The following is a 16,917-nucleotide window of genomic DNA, read 5'->3' on the forward strand; positions in this document are numbered from 1 at the left end:
AACTTTGGATGAAGCTGATATTGTTGGTTTGTCCACTCGTTCCATTGGTCTAATTCCTGGTGTTAAAGACTGTAAAGGCTCTTTTATTGGATGGTTCAGTTAATGAGTTTAGTCTATGTTTGTCAGACTTTAGCCTCGTCCCATTCAGGACTGCTTCACCACACCACCGACGTCTTATTACCTCATTTATTGACTTTTGTTACCAAAACAGTAGCATGTAGCTGCTGCCTTCTACATTTAGTTGTTGTCAGTATATCAGAGTTTCTAATCGGTTGTGTTTTTAAGGAGTTTTATCGATTACTAACCAGTAAGTAGACCGGTGGTACCGCACACACGCTGGTGGAGAAGTACTGTGTCTGATCCTGGAGAACCTCCTCGAGAACATCGTCAGTCTCTTCAATTTACTGTTTCCTCTTCTTCTCTTCCTCCGTCTTAAATTTGCTCCTTTTTCAAACTGTCTATCCATATCTCATCTCACTGTCTCTCTCTCACTGCTTTTATTTCCCTCTTTCTCTTTCTCTTCCTGCTCCGTCTGACCCGGCAGGCATAACTCCAGATGCCTTGTAATGGTTCTAAAAAAAAACTTGTCTTCTGCATGACGGACGCCTCACCTCACCTCGCCTCAACCCCCTTCAGCTTTTGCGGTTTTCTTCAGCTCTTGACTCCCCCCCTCCTCTCTCTTTCTCCACCACCACCACCAACCAACCACCTCTGGGTTCTGGTGGGATCCTTCGCGGTGGGCCCGGGTGGAACCGGAGCGATATTGTTGCTTTTAAAAAGGAGCGGGTTGTGGGGGGGTGAAATGTGGAGACAGCCTGTTGTGTTGTGCTTCCTGCTTCGACTGTGTGTAATCTGCTGTGGGTGGGAGAGGACTGGGGTGATGTTTTCTTTATGGCAACATTAAACTTTGTTCTTTCTGCTGTCCTTTTAACCTTTGCTTCTCTACTTCTGTCACTCTCCAGTGTCTTTAAACTGTACTTTCATATTGGCTGTAGACTCATGTAATAGGTCGGTGGAACGATCGTGAGGGACAGTAAACCAAACCTCTGCGTCCTACCTTGTTCTCTCAGCCGTCCTTTTAAAGCTTAACTCTCTCCATTTTGACCTGGACTCTGAACAAACAGTTATAAACAGTTATAATACTTGTTGCTTCGCTTAAAGTTAGTTGCTTTCTTGGAGTTTGACGCTGTAAAAAAAGGTCCTAAATGAATCCCAGAGGCATCAAAGATTTTTCTATTTGAGCACAGAAATAGTTTGAAACACTCCAGTAGTAAAATGTATAGAAAATCCTTTTAAGCACCGTTTATTAAAGCTAGTTTGGCTGTTGCTTCAGCTTTAGATTGTTTCCCTCTTTTAACTTCAGAAATCTGCAAAATAGAGAGCGATGTCTATTATGGAGAACTTAAAATTAAGTCAATTAATTTCCAACCATGATGATAATCGATGAATCATATCAGTCAAATGAAGGGATGGAACAATATTAATTAATTAACGTGTTAAAAACATGTCAGAAATAATTTGTATGATTTCAAACACAGATTTTAAACAGAAAAGAGAATAAAAACCAGTAAAAATACAAATATTACAGCATCCTGGATAACCTGGAAATTTAAAAGACTACAACCTGGAAAATTATCAAAAGGACCAAATATCCATCAAATTTCTTGCTGCTGTGGTTGATAAAAACATGCACAGTGATGTTATTTGTACTAATTGTACGTTCTGCTTTAGGGGCTTTTACAAGCGTTTGTAAGCAAGTTCTGTCCTGTACTGTCAAGAAAAACCTCCTGGAAAATTCTTTGTTAATAAAAAGAGTTAATATTTTCGCCTAAAAACAGGAGTTATCAAAAATATGGCAAAAAATATTATTACAAAAACTGAAAAAAGGCAACATTTTTCACACAGAAGTGATAAATCCTGTTGACATCGAGGTGAACTCGGCACTCCAACCTTTGAACAGATTCTCTCCAGGTGTGAAATGGTCAGAGTTTAAAGCTTTGAACTTTATCCTCCCGCCTCTCCGTCTTTCTTTCTGCGGAGGTTTTCAATCTCTTCCGTCCGTCCTCTCGCTCGATTTAACTCAGCGTTTCCATCCGAACTCATTAGTGGTGACTCAAAAAGCTCGTAGTGATTCTAACACGCTGTAAATAACATCAGCGCGACTCGTCAGCATGATCGAGAGCACCGTTGATTGTGGCTCTGTGGGTTTTTTCTGCATCCTATTAGAGTTTTAGTGCATTAGTCTGTCGCTCTGTGTCACCTGTTCGCATTGATATCGGACTGTGTTGTGATGTCAACGAGAGGACACATTTAAAAGGTGGCAGGATTCATGCACGATGTGTTTTAAATTAAAGTGTGTGTGTGACAGAATAGAGGTTGTACGATAAAGTTGTGATATAATATTTCCCACTAAGTGTTAGAAGGGAAAAAAGAGCCTGAACATCGTGCATTCAGCCTGTTGACCTTCTGTATATCTCTGTATATAGATGTCAGGATGGGCGGGAGGGTGCGGAGGGTTTTGCTGTAAACAAGCAATGTTGCATTTGATGGAAATTTGGGTATTTAAAAATAGTCTCCTCCTCGTCTCTTGTTCTTCTGCTAATAATCTTCTGCGTGTCCTGTCCTGTTTGTGCATCTTACAGTTTGTCTTTCTTAACTTCTAATAAAACCTAAACTCTTTGCTCACCTGAACCTGTGCCTGTCGCCTCTTTGTGTGTTCCCTCTCTTTTTTCTGTGTGTGTGCGCCTTTCATAACAGAGCGAGCTCTAAACATTAACACCTCTCAGCAGCAGCAGCACTCTTGGTTCTGACATTGAAAGGTCCAATAATCAAACCTCATATTTGTCCCAGAAGGAATCAAAGAGTATAAAGTATCCTCCAGAATTAAGATTACTTTATCATTACATTCATTACATTACTTCTAAGGGAAATTGGTTAATTAAAGTAAACAATCAAGGATTTAAAGTTCATTCTTGACCTTGAAAATCAAACTTTAGTGTTCATTTAAATATTAAATATGTTTCAAAAGGTGAAGAAAGATTGTTTTGTTAGTGTGTTTTGAGTTTTCTTCCTCTAGAAAATCCGATTTATGCTCCAAATATTTGAAAGCTGAACTAAAAGCACTATAGTGTTTCATGTACTGTTAATGATTTGTGCTAACCTAGTATTGATATTATCAGCTCACAGATAGATCTGTACTCAGTGTAAATGTCTGCTGGTTAAAGTTAAAAGAAATTGTTGAAAAGAAACTTTGTTTTCAGAGTTTAGAGAGAAAGTTCTCAGCGCTTTAATACCCAAATTTAGGAACTTCTATGTTTTATATGCAAGTTTGGATTGGATTGTAATTTAAATTTACACAAAGCCTTTGACATCGTGTTCATTTGTGATCCAGATCCTGATTCAGATTAATAAAATACATAATCAAGTAGGGATGCATCGTATGGATTTATTATTTTAACAAGAAGTTCATAATCTATAATTTGTAGTGGACCCACCTCACATATTAATCAAGCATCAATAATTATGATCAATAATTTAGTACTTTTACTTTGGATACTGTAAGTATATTTTGATGCTAAAGCTTCTGTACTTTTATAAACTTTTATTTTCCTTCTTCAACCTGTGAGACGAGTTTAGATTTCACAGAAGTGCAGGTCCATTGTTTTTGTGAGTTCCCAGCATGCTCAGCTTTAATATCAGTCAATATGTTTTACACAAAGTCAAAACCCAGTTCTGGCTGTCAGAGAAGATACCGTCACATCCTCCCTCTGTTTAAAGATCCAGGCCGACAGGGAGGTGTTACAGGAGGTGTTAGACACAGATAACAAGTCTCCATGCAGCCTCACTGAGTTTGTGTTCAGGGTGTCTTAAATAAATGAGACTGAGCTCCTTTTTCACTCATACAGAGAAGAGTTTAACAGGAAACATTAAATTAAATCACCATGCTGGTGCGACAGAATCACCTGTGTGGATCGGTGTGCCACAGGCGTGCTGTATGGAAGTAAACTCACAGATTATTGAGTTCACTGGTTTGCACACGAGTGAGAATCTGCATTACTGCATCGTGTATGCACATGAACATTTGCACGGATGATGCACTTGTGTTTGTGCGTATGTTGGCGTTTGAAGACCCAGAAATCTTTACATATTATGGCCCAAACAATCCCTGCAGTTATTCAGACTAACTGTACTCTGAATACAGTATTTCATCTTTTAGCTCAGTGGTTCCCAACATTGCTCGAACTGATTAAGTGACATATTTCATGGAGTTTATGTAAAACAATTAATTTTATTCCCTGTAAATATTGATCACAGATGAGTTTTCCTCGTATTTTTTCAGGAACTTTTTATACATTTCTCTTGTTTTAATTGTGTTAAAGCTTAATGTTTAGGTCTTCAAAGTTTAGATAAACAATAATATCAACTGGAACAATTTAATTTACTTTTCTTCACAGAAATTATTAACAAAACGCTGAGATATCGTTCTACTGCGTATGTTATTATAATCAAGAAGGTCTTGTGCCCCCGAGGTTGGGAACCACTGATTTGGGCCATAAGATACTCGTCTTCCATCGGTCTGACGCCAGTTTACTTTCAGTATATTCACTCTGTTTGTGTTGGAAAGGAGAGAGCGTGTGAACGAGTGTAACCCTGTGACGTCTCCCATCAGGACGGCTCCGGCTCTCTGAAGAGGAGCGGCTCCTTCAGTAAACTGCGAGCGTCGATCCGCCGCAGCAGCGAGAAACTCGTCCGCAAGCTGAAAGGCGGCGGCTCGTCCCGAGACAGCGAGCCCAAAAACCCCGGGTAACTATCCCAACAGACACCCTGACTGACCCGCCACAGGCGAACTCTCACTTTATGCACTGGAGGAACGAGCCGGCACCTCCAGCCCTCAGCTCGGCGGTTGGCGTACTAACCAAAAACAAACAAAAAGAAGGGATTCGCTCTACTTTGCTGGTGGTGAAGTGGTGTAACTCTTAAGCTGTGTTTGCACATGAAATGACGGAGGGAGCTTCTACTGGCACATACACATTTGTCCTTTTTATTCCCATTGCATTGGTTCACCTCCCTGTTCTCACGCCGCCGCTGTACACTGACGAGCTTTCCTGCTCAGTTGAATTTGGTTGTCGGTGAGTGTTTGGGGCCAAAAAAACAAACAAAACTATCTTCAAAATAATGATAAAGATGCATTATTGTGAGAAAAAGCAGCAATAGTTTGAGAAAACTTTTATATATTAAGATAAAAGTCAAAATATTTCTAGAAATATTTAATATTTTGAGACAAAGGTCGTTACAGCTTCAGGAAAAAGGTGTAATATTATGAGAAAATATCAATATTTCAAGAAAATATCAACATTTTGAGGGGAAAATATGTAATATTTGAGAAAATATTTGGAAAAACACAAATCACAATAAAAAGTGAAACTATTTTCAGAATAAATATGAAGCTGTAATATTCTGAGCTGTAATATACTGAACTCAGTGGTCCCGATATTCCACCGTAACCAAACCTGACATATAATAAAGTATTAAACCAAAGGAGGCGGCGTGCGGTCCGTGTGCAGGACGGTGTTGATGAAATGGGAAAAATAATGCAACTACTTATGTGTAAAAGCATCTGCAACAACACAAACTACTAATGTCTGCTTTAAAAAGCTCTTCATGCTCTTTATGCTCTGTGGAACTCATTTTACTTTTTGTTTTAACCACTAATAGTTACAACTATTTATTGCATTTTGTGGCTTTTGGGCTATTTATTTCAAATTGTTTTTGAAATATAGTTCATTTTTTTTTACTTTACTCTGCTTTGGGTTTTTATTATTATTTTTCTTTATGAACTCTGGATGAAACGAACGTGTTTGCATGTTTGTTTAGGACTTTTGACTGTGTTGAATTTTTTTATTTATGAATAAATTTTTTCATTTGAATGTTTGTTTGCATGCCTCATCTGTGTGCTCACTGGTTTCTGTTTTCCCTTTTCTGTGCTGCTCTTCTCGTGGCTCCTTAAGATGATCTTCATCATCATCTTCATCATCATCGATCTGACGGTTCTCAGTAAAGTTGAACCACTGCAGAAATCTCCATGTTAACAAGTCCTTAAAGATCTGCTCTGACAGGTTCAACTGGAAGGAAAAACTTCAATGATCCAGTCGTATATTTTCTTTATTTAAAACTTATTTTTTGGGCGTTTTTGCCTTTTTATTCGACAGTTTTCAATAAACACGAAAGAAACATCCAACAAAAGTCCCCAAACGGAACCACTGTGGATGTTGAAGTTACCTGGTATTCAAGTTTTGACTAAAATGGAAGTTGCATCTTCCTGGAAAGTGAAGTCTGATTTAGATGAAAATAAAACATATGAAAACATATAAACTAATAATGAACATAATTTCCATACAACCATTAAATTCATATCAGGTGATTTAAACTATCCACCACAAACGTTACCAGGTTGATTAAAGATTCTTCACCTGTTGTGGTTTTATAAAATATCCTATAAAATATCTTATCTTAAAAAAAAAAGGTTGTAATATTTAATGAAAAAAGTTCGATAAGAAAAGTAATATTTTGAGTAAAAGTCGTAATATTGTCAGTTAAGATGTAAAATTATCAGAAAAAAAGTTAAATAATTTAATGTAATTTTATTGTTATTTGACTGACATTAAACAGCAGAAACAGGAAACATAGAAATAAGAAACAAAACTTTACCTGCACAAATCAATAACGGACATTTTAAATAAAGTTTTTAATGTCAGAAATATTTTCACAGGACAAAAAAGCTTTTGGTGGATTTTATTTCTAAATAAAACCCTTATTTTTAATCTTTGTTTCAGGGTTATAAACACATTTGTTGTTGGATGGATGTACTTCTGCAGTGTCACTTTACTGAAACTCAACTTACTGGGTTTTTTATTTTGAGGCATGAATGTTTGTGTTTGCATGAAGTTTACTGACCATAAATATCAGTTTACACCACAGCTGATCAGTAAAAGACTGATTACCTTTATATTACCGTTGGTACCACTTTCTGATCAGGAACCTTTTATAACAGCTTTATTAATGGTTTATAAGTAATAAATTAATATATTAATCAGTTACAGGGTGTTAATAACAGAAGATTATAGGTGGTCATGTTGTGAAGGCTAGGTTTTGTTGATATCAATAAAAATAAGTCATCCAGTGTTTGATTATTACTGCAAACGTCAGGAAGTCATCTGTAATTATTCATGTTTCAAAAAGGTTTTTACAACAAATTGTAAAATTAAAAAGTTGTTAATAAATTAAATTGGTGCCGAATGCAAAAGCAGCAGCTGACGGTCGGAGGTCACATAGTTGATTTAAGTGGTTTTAATTAGTTAACAAAATAAGCTAAAAAGACGAAAAGTATCAGAAGAGAGACTTTTCAGTATAGAAGGTGTCTATAATTATAATTAAAATTATAATTAATTAATTAATTAAAAGTATTTTGTTGCAAATATTCAGCACTTTTCTCTAGACGGTCGGAGGTCAGATATTTAATCCAAGTGGTTTAAATTAATGAAACAAAGAAAATATCCGAAGAGAACAAACCTGCTGTTCATCTTCTTTCTTTCTTTATCCAGACAAACTTTTCATTATAGAGAATCTCATATTAGAAAGTGGTACCAAACATTTTATATTTAAATATAATATTTAAATATTCTATTTAAATATTATATTTAATCTAAAGCTCAGAAACAAAAAATGTGTCGACGTAAAAAAAAACAAATGAAACATTTATTGTGAAACTAACTTTGTGTGAAAACATGGATGTCATTAACCAACACATACCTTACCACCATTTCCACTGAGCTAAACTCTCCACCCCCCCCCCCCCCCTTCACCTCTGACCTCTGACCCCACCACAACCACCACCCCCCCCCTCTGCATGTCACTGCTCTGGGTGCAGCATGAAGCGAGCCAGCTCTCTGGGGGTTCTTAACGTGGCGGACAAGGCTGCGAGTGACCACTACCAAGTAAGGAGACCCGAGTGTCGGGACCCAAATAAAGTATTTAACCCTGCTGGTTGTCAAAGGTTATCGCAAAGGTCAAAGTTCAACCACCAGAAAGGCTCCCAGTGTGTTAAAGAACAAACACCTCCTATAAGATAAAAGTATTATGTTTTTATTGAGCTTTATTTGCATTTAACAGTTGTAGGAAATCAGAATTTAATCAGTTTTTAATCCACCTTAAGATAAAGTCAGACAGCAGACAGAATATTAATTTATTTATGATCAATTAATCGTTATTTATTGAGCAAAAATGCTAAATATTCTCTCTTTAAGGCTTCTCAAATACAAGAATCTGCTGCTTTTCTCTGATTGTTGAATATATTTGGATATTTGTCCTGTTGGTTGGACAAAATAAACAATTTGTGAGCATTTTCTGACATTTTGAAGTCAGAAATAATCATTATTACAGACTTTAACCAGGTTACTTTATCTTTAAATACATATAAAGTAGATAAGATTTAACAGTTTATTACAGTAACTCATCATTAATACGCAGTAGACGAGTTCCTTCACTGATGTTTGAGATAAAACTGCTTATTTTGTGTCATTATTCTCTATAGGTTAATGTTTAAGTACATATCTGAGGTATTAGTTGTTAGTTTTAGGGGATTTTACTGTGGTTTTATTCCACTTTCCCATTGTGAGATACTAATAAATGTCTTTTTATGTATTTAGTGCAGTCTGGAGAGATATTAAACAGCAATATTAATCAATTGTTGAGTGTCTATGGGATCAATGACATAATTATGGTCCAGAAACTTCACAAACTAGTGAGTGGAGACCCGATCTTTAGACTTTAAAACACGTTTTTATAGGTTTGGAAACCACAGACAGAGGTAGCAGCAGATAAATAACATCAAACATTAACTAAATTACATTTAATATATACATTTAATTCAGAATTTGTGCAGAAAGTTCAGACATTTAAAGAACCCGGTTTACCGAGAGGGTTAAAACAAACGTTTCTGTTTCTCTATAAACGGTTTCTCCTCCTTTATGAGTCACAACTAACTTCACCCCATTTTTAACTCATCAACACAAATTATTAACAGTTATAAATAATGTTTTAGATACTTTAACTATAGTTCAGTCACCACAAACTGAATATAAGTTAACTATTTAAAGTTCCTGAGTAAATATTTCTCTATAATAGATAACAAATAACACGTTGATTAAATTCTCCTGGTTACGATTTCTTGTGTTTGTTACAATTTAATTTTAATATAGTAAATGAATCCCAGCCACCTGTTTATGTTTGTAAGTTTCTATAAATGAATCAAGCTTTCAAGTTCTGAGAAACTGTCGGCAGTTTTCAGTATTTTCTCATATTTTTTAGCCTAAATAATCAGAAATTGCCCGTATCCAGTTAAAAGCAGAACAGAGCTGCTAATGTTAGACTCTGATAGCATCAAGGATTAACTTTCACCGTTCAATTAATTCTTATTTATTAAGCAAAAAAGAGAAATACTGTATTCTCTCATTTTTAGATATGAGGATTTGCTGCTTTTATATACTTCAAAATGAAATATCTTTGAGTTTTTGGGCTGTTAGTCGGACACAATAAGCTATTTGAAGACAGTTTTTTAGTATTTTATGACATTTTGTAGCCTAAATAATCAGTAGATTACTAAAAAACTTAATAAAAATCTCGCCCATATCCATTAAAAAGCAGCACAGACTGGTGACATTAGCCTAAACTCTTTACACTTTAATTAACCTGTAACGCCACAGAACAACAGCTAATAGCTCCTTCGCTTTGGAATTAACGATCAGTTACTGCTCAGCTAATTAGCCGAGGGCCGTGCTAACGGTTGTAGTTTAAATTAGAGTTGTTGATTTTAGAAATAAAGTTTTTGGGTCGGTCGTTAATCTTTAATCTTTTCTCACAAACTGCAGGAACGAAATAATCGTCTGAAGAAAAGTCGCGACCTGAGTGCCAGCCACACCGACCTGGCGCGTTGAAGGTTGAGTCTGTTCGCGGCGGCGGGAGGAAGGAAGGGAGGGAGGAGGGGCCCCTGAACGCCCCCCCCCACCTGAGAGAGACCCCTCCTCATGTCTCCCACTTTAAAGTGCTCACTGTTCAGCTCTCACTGCACTTTCTAAAGGTTTTGTGCTCTTAGACGAGGATTTCTGATCAAAACATATCGAGGAACAAGAGGAATATGTGTGAATCAGTGTGTGTATCTTATCTGTGTTATATCTCTTGTATGTGTGTGTACTGTATGTAAGTGTGTGTGTGTGTGTGTGTGTGTGTGTGTGTGTGTGTGTAAGTGTGTGTGTGTGCGCGCTCTCAAATCCTTTATAATATTTAATGCTGTCGCTTGAATATGAAGGCAGATGCAGAGTTTTTAGTTTTATAAACGTTTCTCTCGTAATCGGTTCAGTTAAATTATAATGAGTGAAGCCAAACAGACACACACATATTCATTATATATATTATATTATATATATATATATATATATATATATATATATAAAACAAATATGGTTCCTTTAAGGAAGGACACAAAGGAGCAACTCATTGTTGGAAAAAACTGAATGAAAGTGTGATTTATACTGATTACCAATTCTGATGGTTCGTTTTCATTAAATAAATAATTTAAAAAAACTTTTTACGGTGAAAAGCTGTCAAACTGTGACAGTAAAAGACTTTAAATAGGTTAAAGTAACAGTAAAACACTGATATCTCCTTGCAAAACATCTATTTGTACAACATTTTGAAGGAAATTATACGGAATAAAGTCTATTTGATTATTTATCATCATTTATAAAGTAAAATATGGATTAAAACTGGACAGTACTGACGTCCTTTTACCATCAAAATAACAACGATGAATTGTGTACACTGTGTTTTTACGCACATTTTCAGTTTTTGGCTTAAAAAACGAAGCGGAAATTTGGAACAAAAACAACTTGTAACTGTTTGGTTTTACTCGTTTGTGGTTTAATTAAAACGTTGAGAGCGGCTTTCTGCCTCTTACAGAAGAATGTTTTAGAAACTTTAACTACCAACTCTGCAGAAAACTTGTCCAGCAATGACGTCTTTTTCTCTAGGCCGACCCGGACGTTCGCTCAGCTCTGCGTTCACTCTGCGGATTTCCAATGGATGTTTTATTTTTATGGATTAATTAAGAAAATAAGCAACAAAAAAAATCAACAAACTTTTGACAATATTTGAACCAGGTTGCAGTGGTACTGGTACTTTTAATGTACGATTAAAGTCAAATATGTACCATATTCGCCCTTGTTAAAGCTCCAGTGTGCAACATTTAGGAGGTTGAAGTTGGCGGGTTGAAGGGAGGGAGCTGCAATCTGAAACCACACACACCTCTAAATGTCACTAAATCACACAAACTGGACCTTTAATATTTAACTTTTAGAAATAAAACTTGGTCTTTAATAAGTTCTCCTACTGAAGTCTCAATTCTGGGGCAGTTCTCTAAACAGTTTTCTAATAAATACAGCAACTTCGGATCAATCTTAATCAATTCCTGCCTCATATAAGCCCCGCCTACTCTATATTCAAGTCCCGCCCACGTACAATATAAGCCCCGCTCACTCCGAGTAGATAATGAATCTGGTTGAACACATGCAGATAATTATCTCTTCACAATTGAGGTTTTAAAAACGAAATATCCGACATGTAATTAACTTATTTTACGTCATTAAACCTTAAAGATAAACCCGTTGGAAACCCGCGGAGGGAACCGACGCCTTCGACGCTCTTACGAACTATTTTCCGTCCTTGTGTTGATTGATTCTTTTGCTTTTGATGTTTTGAAGTTCCATGTTTACATTTGGGGTTTTGTAAATTATGTGTTTATTATTTGTTTGTGTGCTTGCGCTGCTCCGGAAAAAGAAAAAAAAGCTAAGTCTTCCTTAAAGTCGAGGGTTTTTTTAACGATAACGAGGCGGACGGAGGACGGCGGCGTTTATCGGGCCGACCGACACATTCTCAGGATCGAGGCTGTAGTTTCGCACACTGACTGCAGACGTTAACGCCGCTCCACACTTTCTACACATTAACGCAGTTTCTACATTCACAACGACCCGGAGAAATGTTACGAGACAAAACTTTACCGAGTGAGTAAAGTCGAAACAAAAACAACCAAAAAAAAAAAGTGCAAATTGAGAATTATTTAAAATAAAAGTTGAATTATTCTTCAGATTTAAGCTGTAAATGTAAAATATATATTTGCTATCACCAAAATAAGAGGAAATATTTCTCCTATAGGTTGTTATAACTAGTTACATTTATAGTTTCACTGTATAGAAGCAAAACTGGAATTAATTAACTAATTAACCTAATTAATTAAAATATAATGTTTGTCCACAGCAGCTGAATCAAAACCCCCAAAAACCAAATGCTGTAATAAATACTGAAGGATATAATATTATTACTTTTAAATTCTGGCAAACTTTGGTTAAAGTTTCCAGTTTTATTATAATTAATATTAAATTAAGTCCACTACAGAAAACACAGAATAACTCTTTAATTAAATCCCTCATTAATCGACTTTTAGGATTAAATTCATTCTTACAGTTTTAGTTCCCAAAAACTAAAACTTTTAATGGTACCTTTCTTAAATATATTAAATATTAATGTCAGCGGTTCCCAACCTGAGAGTCTTGATTTTAAGGGAGTTTAAGACAATTGGTCCTATTTTTAATTCATTTCTATGAAGGAAACTAAATTAAATTGTTATTTTTGAAGTTTAGATTATTATTTAAGATCTGAACTTCATCCACAGTCTCTGATAAACAGCCTCAAAGGACAAGAAAACAACAAATCTGTCAGAAAAAAGAAGCTTATTAAGTCTGTTTGATTGTTAAATAATCCCAAAATACGTATAACAGACAGAATTGTATCAGGGAAACTAATATCTGATCAATATTTATAGGAAATAATCTGCTTAAAATTCATCCAAATCTCTTATTTTACATCTATACTATAAAATGTCACTCAGTCAGTTTACTCAGTGATAGAAAATGGTTCCCTTAAGGACAAATTTTGGGAACTAAAACCAACTCCAGATGTTTTTTCTGTTGTTTCCGTTACCTTTATTGGACAATATTTTGGGGTTTTTCTCTACAGTAATTTCCTCCTTCAAAATAAAACTATTGACTCTGTAAGATTATTAAAAATTATATTTAAAAAAAATACATAATAGTTGTATAAAAAGTTCCCTAAACAGGAAATAATCTGCTCAAAATTCATCCAATTCTCTAATTTTACACAAACTTCTTGCAGTTACTGAGTTTACTGTTTGGGTTCATTGTACGGTTTTGAATATAATATGAAATATTAATATAAAATATGTCACTGAGTTTAATAAATTATAGAAAAATAGGTCCCTGAAGGAAAAAGGTTGGGAACCGCTGATATAGAACAGCACTGACGTTATCAATATCACTTATTCCTGCCAAAACTCATCGAAACTTACAAGAAGCACAAGAACTCGTCCAAACTGTCCAAAAAAAACCATAAATTTAACTTTAATTTAAATATGCGATGAGGGAACAGAGCTGCAACTAAATCAGTTAATTAATCAATAATTTGATCTATAACATATAAAATATCTCCCAAAAGCAATTAATGTCTGAATTCTTTAATAAACCCGGTTGTCAGCGATCGGAAGTCGTGAGGGATTTGCACTGGAAACATTAGACTGATGGAACAATAATAATATTGATCATTATCCTCTAATTTACTGCATTTTAAATGTTTCATGAACTTTTAGTTAGTGTTTGTTTTTGCAGGGTTGTGCAATAAGCTTTCGTCTTACCGCCCCGATCGAAATTAATTAATATCTTAACAGCTTTTTAAAGGATCTGTTGTCATTTCCCAAATAATAAACAAAAGAAGAAGCCCAGAAATGTAAATATATAAAATCTGAATAATAAATAACTTGAATTATTTTTCCTTCTGCAATAATTTAGTCGAAGTTGTAGTGAAGTTTAATATCTCAAACTCTTTTTTTTCCTTTATGATGATTATTTTTATTGTGCGTTCAAGCGTCTTGTTGACTGTTGATCAGTCGGCTCGTCAACCTGCTTTGTTTTTATTTTTTTATTTCTTTGTTGTTTTTACTGGTTCCTTTAAAGTAACGAGGCACATAACGTCTAAGAACTGGGCGACAGTTGGGCAACTTTAAACCGGCAACAAAGGAGCTGTAATTTAATGTTTTTAAGTGTTTTTACACTAAATAAAATGCAAAAGCACGATTATACGGAAGCAAAGAAAGGCCAAAAATAAATAAAAATGTGAATTATTTTTAAGTTTTGCATTAAGAAACAGTTAAAAACCTTATTTTTAAATCATAAAACGTACTGTAACCGACGTTGAACACAGCCTGATTGTTAAAGTTTGAATTTATCATCTTGAAATCTTGACAAACTAGAATTTAAGCAACTTGAATTTAGTTTTTGGACACAATTTCTATCTGAATTTGTGAGTTAAGTCGTGTTTTTTGAAGTTCAAAGCTCATATAGAAGGTTATAAATATAAATACAAAGAAATGTTAAATATATATATATGTTATATATATATATATATATATATATATATATATATATTTTAGTGCTTTAAAATTCTTTGGTTTTTAAATTTACACATTCAGTTGCTCTTAAGATTTATATCCTTTTGGCCTTTTCTTGCTTCCATAGATGATTATTTGATGCAATTCACTATTTGGGGTAATTATTTTTACATTTTAATAACAATTTCAAGTATTTTAACCAAAATTCAACATGTCTGTTAACATTCATTGGTGTGTATTTGTGTGTTTATACGTATTCTGTGTGTATAAAGCAGCAATGTTGATGTCTCAGACTCTTTGTTGCCCCTGTAATCCTGTAAAAGTTGCCCCCCTGTTGCTCCAGTTGAAGAGGACAAACTGCAGCAACCTGATGCTGATTATTACACAAAGGAAAACTCACCAGAAACTACGACTTCTAACCAGGTTTCAGATCATAAGACACAATTTTTATTCATATTATGATGACGTGAATGTAAATTTATGGATTTATGGAAGCGCAGGCAACAATTTAAAAAGGTTTTAGTTGACTTTATGTTTTCTTATTAAAAGCAGTGAAGGTTAAAAGTCTCAGTCCGTCCTTTGGTTGCAGTTTTATTTCTGCTCTTTGATTGTATTGGTGTCTGTGTTTGTGTGGAGCAGTGATACAGGGATGGTTTAATATTCTCAAACATGGTTTTTATATAAATATATTAACTATATAAATAACTTTTATCTCCCTTTGTCAGTGGAAGTTGCAGCAATATAATGTTTCCCCTTCTTACACCAACTAATCTGATCAGAATAAATAAAGTTATATTCTGTTTATTTTTCCAGTGGTGGAAGCACATTTATTACATTTCTTCTGCACTCAGAGGGAAATATTGTATAGTTACAGTTACTTTACAATGTGAGATTTAACATATAAAAACACACAGTGTGATATTAATGAGCTTACAATATGAATTTTGATATAATGCTGTAATTATTATATTTATCATAAAGTTGCTGTTTTTGTAGTTTGTAGAGTTTTTGACTCCTGATGTTTTTATTTTCCTCTTTTCTTATTTCTTCTTTTGCTTTTTCTGGATAAATAAACAACAATTATTATATAGCAACGTACATAAATTATATGAAAGAAATATAATTCAAATGAGCTCAACCTCATCCAGAGCAAACAGTAGCTTAATAATCAGCAGATAAAATAATAAAAACAGAACAAACACGTTTTACTTTGATACTTTTAGTACATTTATCTGTCAGTACTGTACTTTTGTCACTTAAAAGGTTATAAATATAAAATCCACTGCCACTAGAGCACCAGAGATTTTATTAGATCGTAGCTCATCGTAACTCCGTCTTTATTTGTCTTTCTTCTGTCAACAACAACAACTTTCAGCTTCAGTCGCTCAACCTTTAAATATAATTCTGAAAGCAGGCCTTTTAACCTGCAATAGAGTATTTTTATTTATACTTATTATATATATATATATAAATGTACATTTAACTTAAAAAAAACTGTTCTTTCCACCACTGGGTGTTTAATTCATCAACGCGGTTACCATGGCAACCCACTGGATGCTGCACACCTCCCTTCAGGCACCGCTCCACACAGTGCGTCCGGTCTCTCGTTTTAATGGGCACAATTATTAAAAGAATACAAGATTGAATGTTATTGTTGCACTTGTCCTCCATTGTTTTTATATTATTATTATTATTATTATTATTATTATTATTATTATTATTTTAAGGACGTCGATGCTTCCTACGAGGCAGCGTTGAATCCCTCCGTGTTGAATATGAGACAGAACCCGTCCGCTGTGTGTTGTTGTTGTTTGTTGTTGTTGTTTGTTCCTGGATGAGACTGGCTTTCCGTGATACTTCTCGTCCTCCGTAACTGCTGCAGGCTTTTTGTTTTGTCTGATGTTTTACTGCGTCCATCTTTTTAAAGCGAGCAGCTGATTATTGTCCAGCTCAACTGTATTTGAATAAAATGGTCAAACTCTCTGACTCTTGTGCTGTGATTTGTCCTGATGTGGAGCAAAAATACAACCAAGAACTATAGTGACTTACTTAAACAAAGTCTGATGTACTCGAGTACATTTACTCTGCTAAATGTTTATGTAAATTAAAGTTTCAATGTAAAGATAACTGACATGTATTTAAGTATTCACAGTCTTTGCTCAATACTTTGTTAAAAGCACTGTTTGCAGCAGTTACAGCTGCTTTTTGAGTCTTTTTGAGTATGATGCTACAAGCTCAGCACACCTATTTTTGGGCAGTTTCTCCCAGTCTTCTCTCAAGCTCCCTCAGGTTTGATGGGGAGAATCGGTGCACAGCTACTTTCTCTCCAGGGATGTTCAGTCGGGTTA

General features: G+C 34.9%; 1 protein-coding gene across 6 annotated transcripts in view; it reads left to right on the forward strand.

Moving 5' to 3' along the window:
• The window catches only part of klc1a (kinesin light chain 1a), a 52,014-nt gene extending 35,462 nt beyond the window's left edge, over positions 1-16,552 (forward strand). For 3 of the 6 annotated variants that reach the window (XM_051385195.1, XM_051385188.1, XM_051385203.1), the window contains 3 exons: positions 4,670-4,803; positions 7,928-7,994; positions 9,927-16,552. In XM_051385195.1, the coding sequence (XP_051241155.1) occupies positions 4,670-4,803; positions 7,928-7,994; positions 9,927-9,992 (267 nt within the window). In that variant the 3' untranslated portion in view covers positions 9,993-16,552. Of the gene's footprint in view, positions 1-544; positions 2,692-4,669; positions 4,804-7,927; positions 7,995-9,926 lie in introns of those variants that run through there. The other 3 variants (XM_051385211.1, XM_051385220.1, XM_051385228.1) reach the window with 2 other exon arrangements.
• Positions 16,553-16,917: the final 365 nt, after the last annotated feature.

The sequence above is a fragment of the Dicentrarchus labrax genome, unplaced genomic scaffold (genome assembly GCF_905237075.1).
Source record: "Dicentrarchus labrax unplaced genomic scaffold, dlabrax2021, whole genome shotgun sequence".
Lineage (NCBI taxonomy): Eukaryota > Metazoa > Chordata > Actinopteri > Moronidae > Dicentrarchus > Dicentrarchus labrax.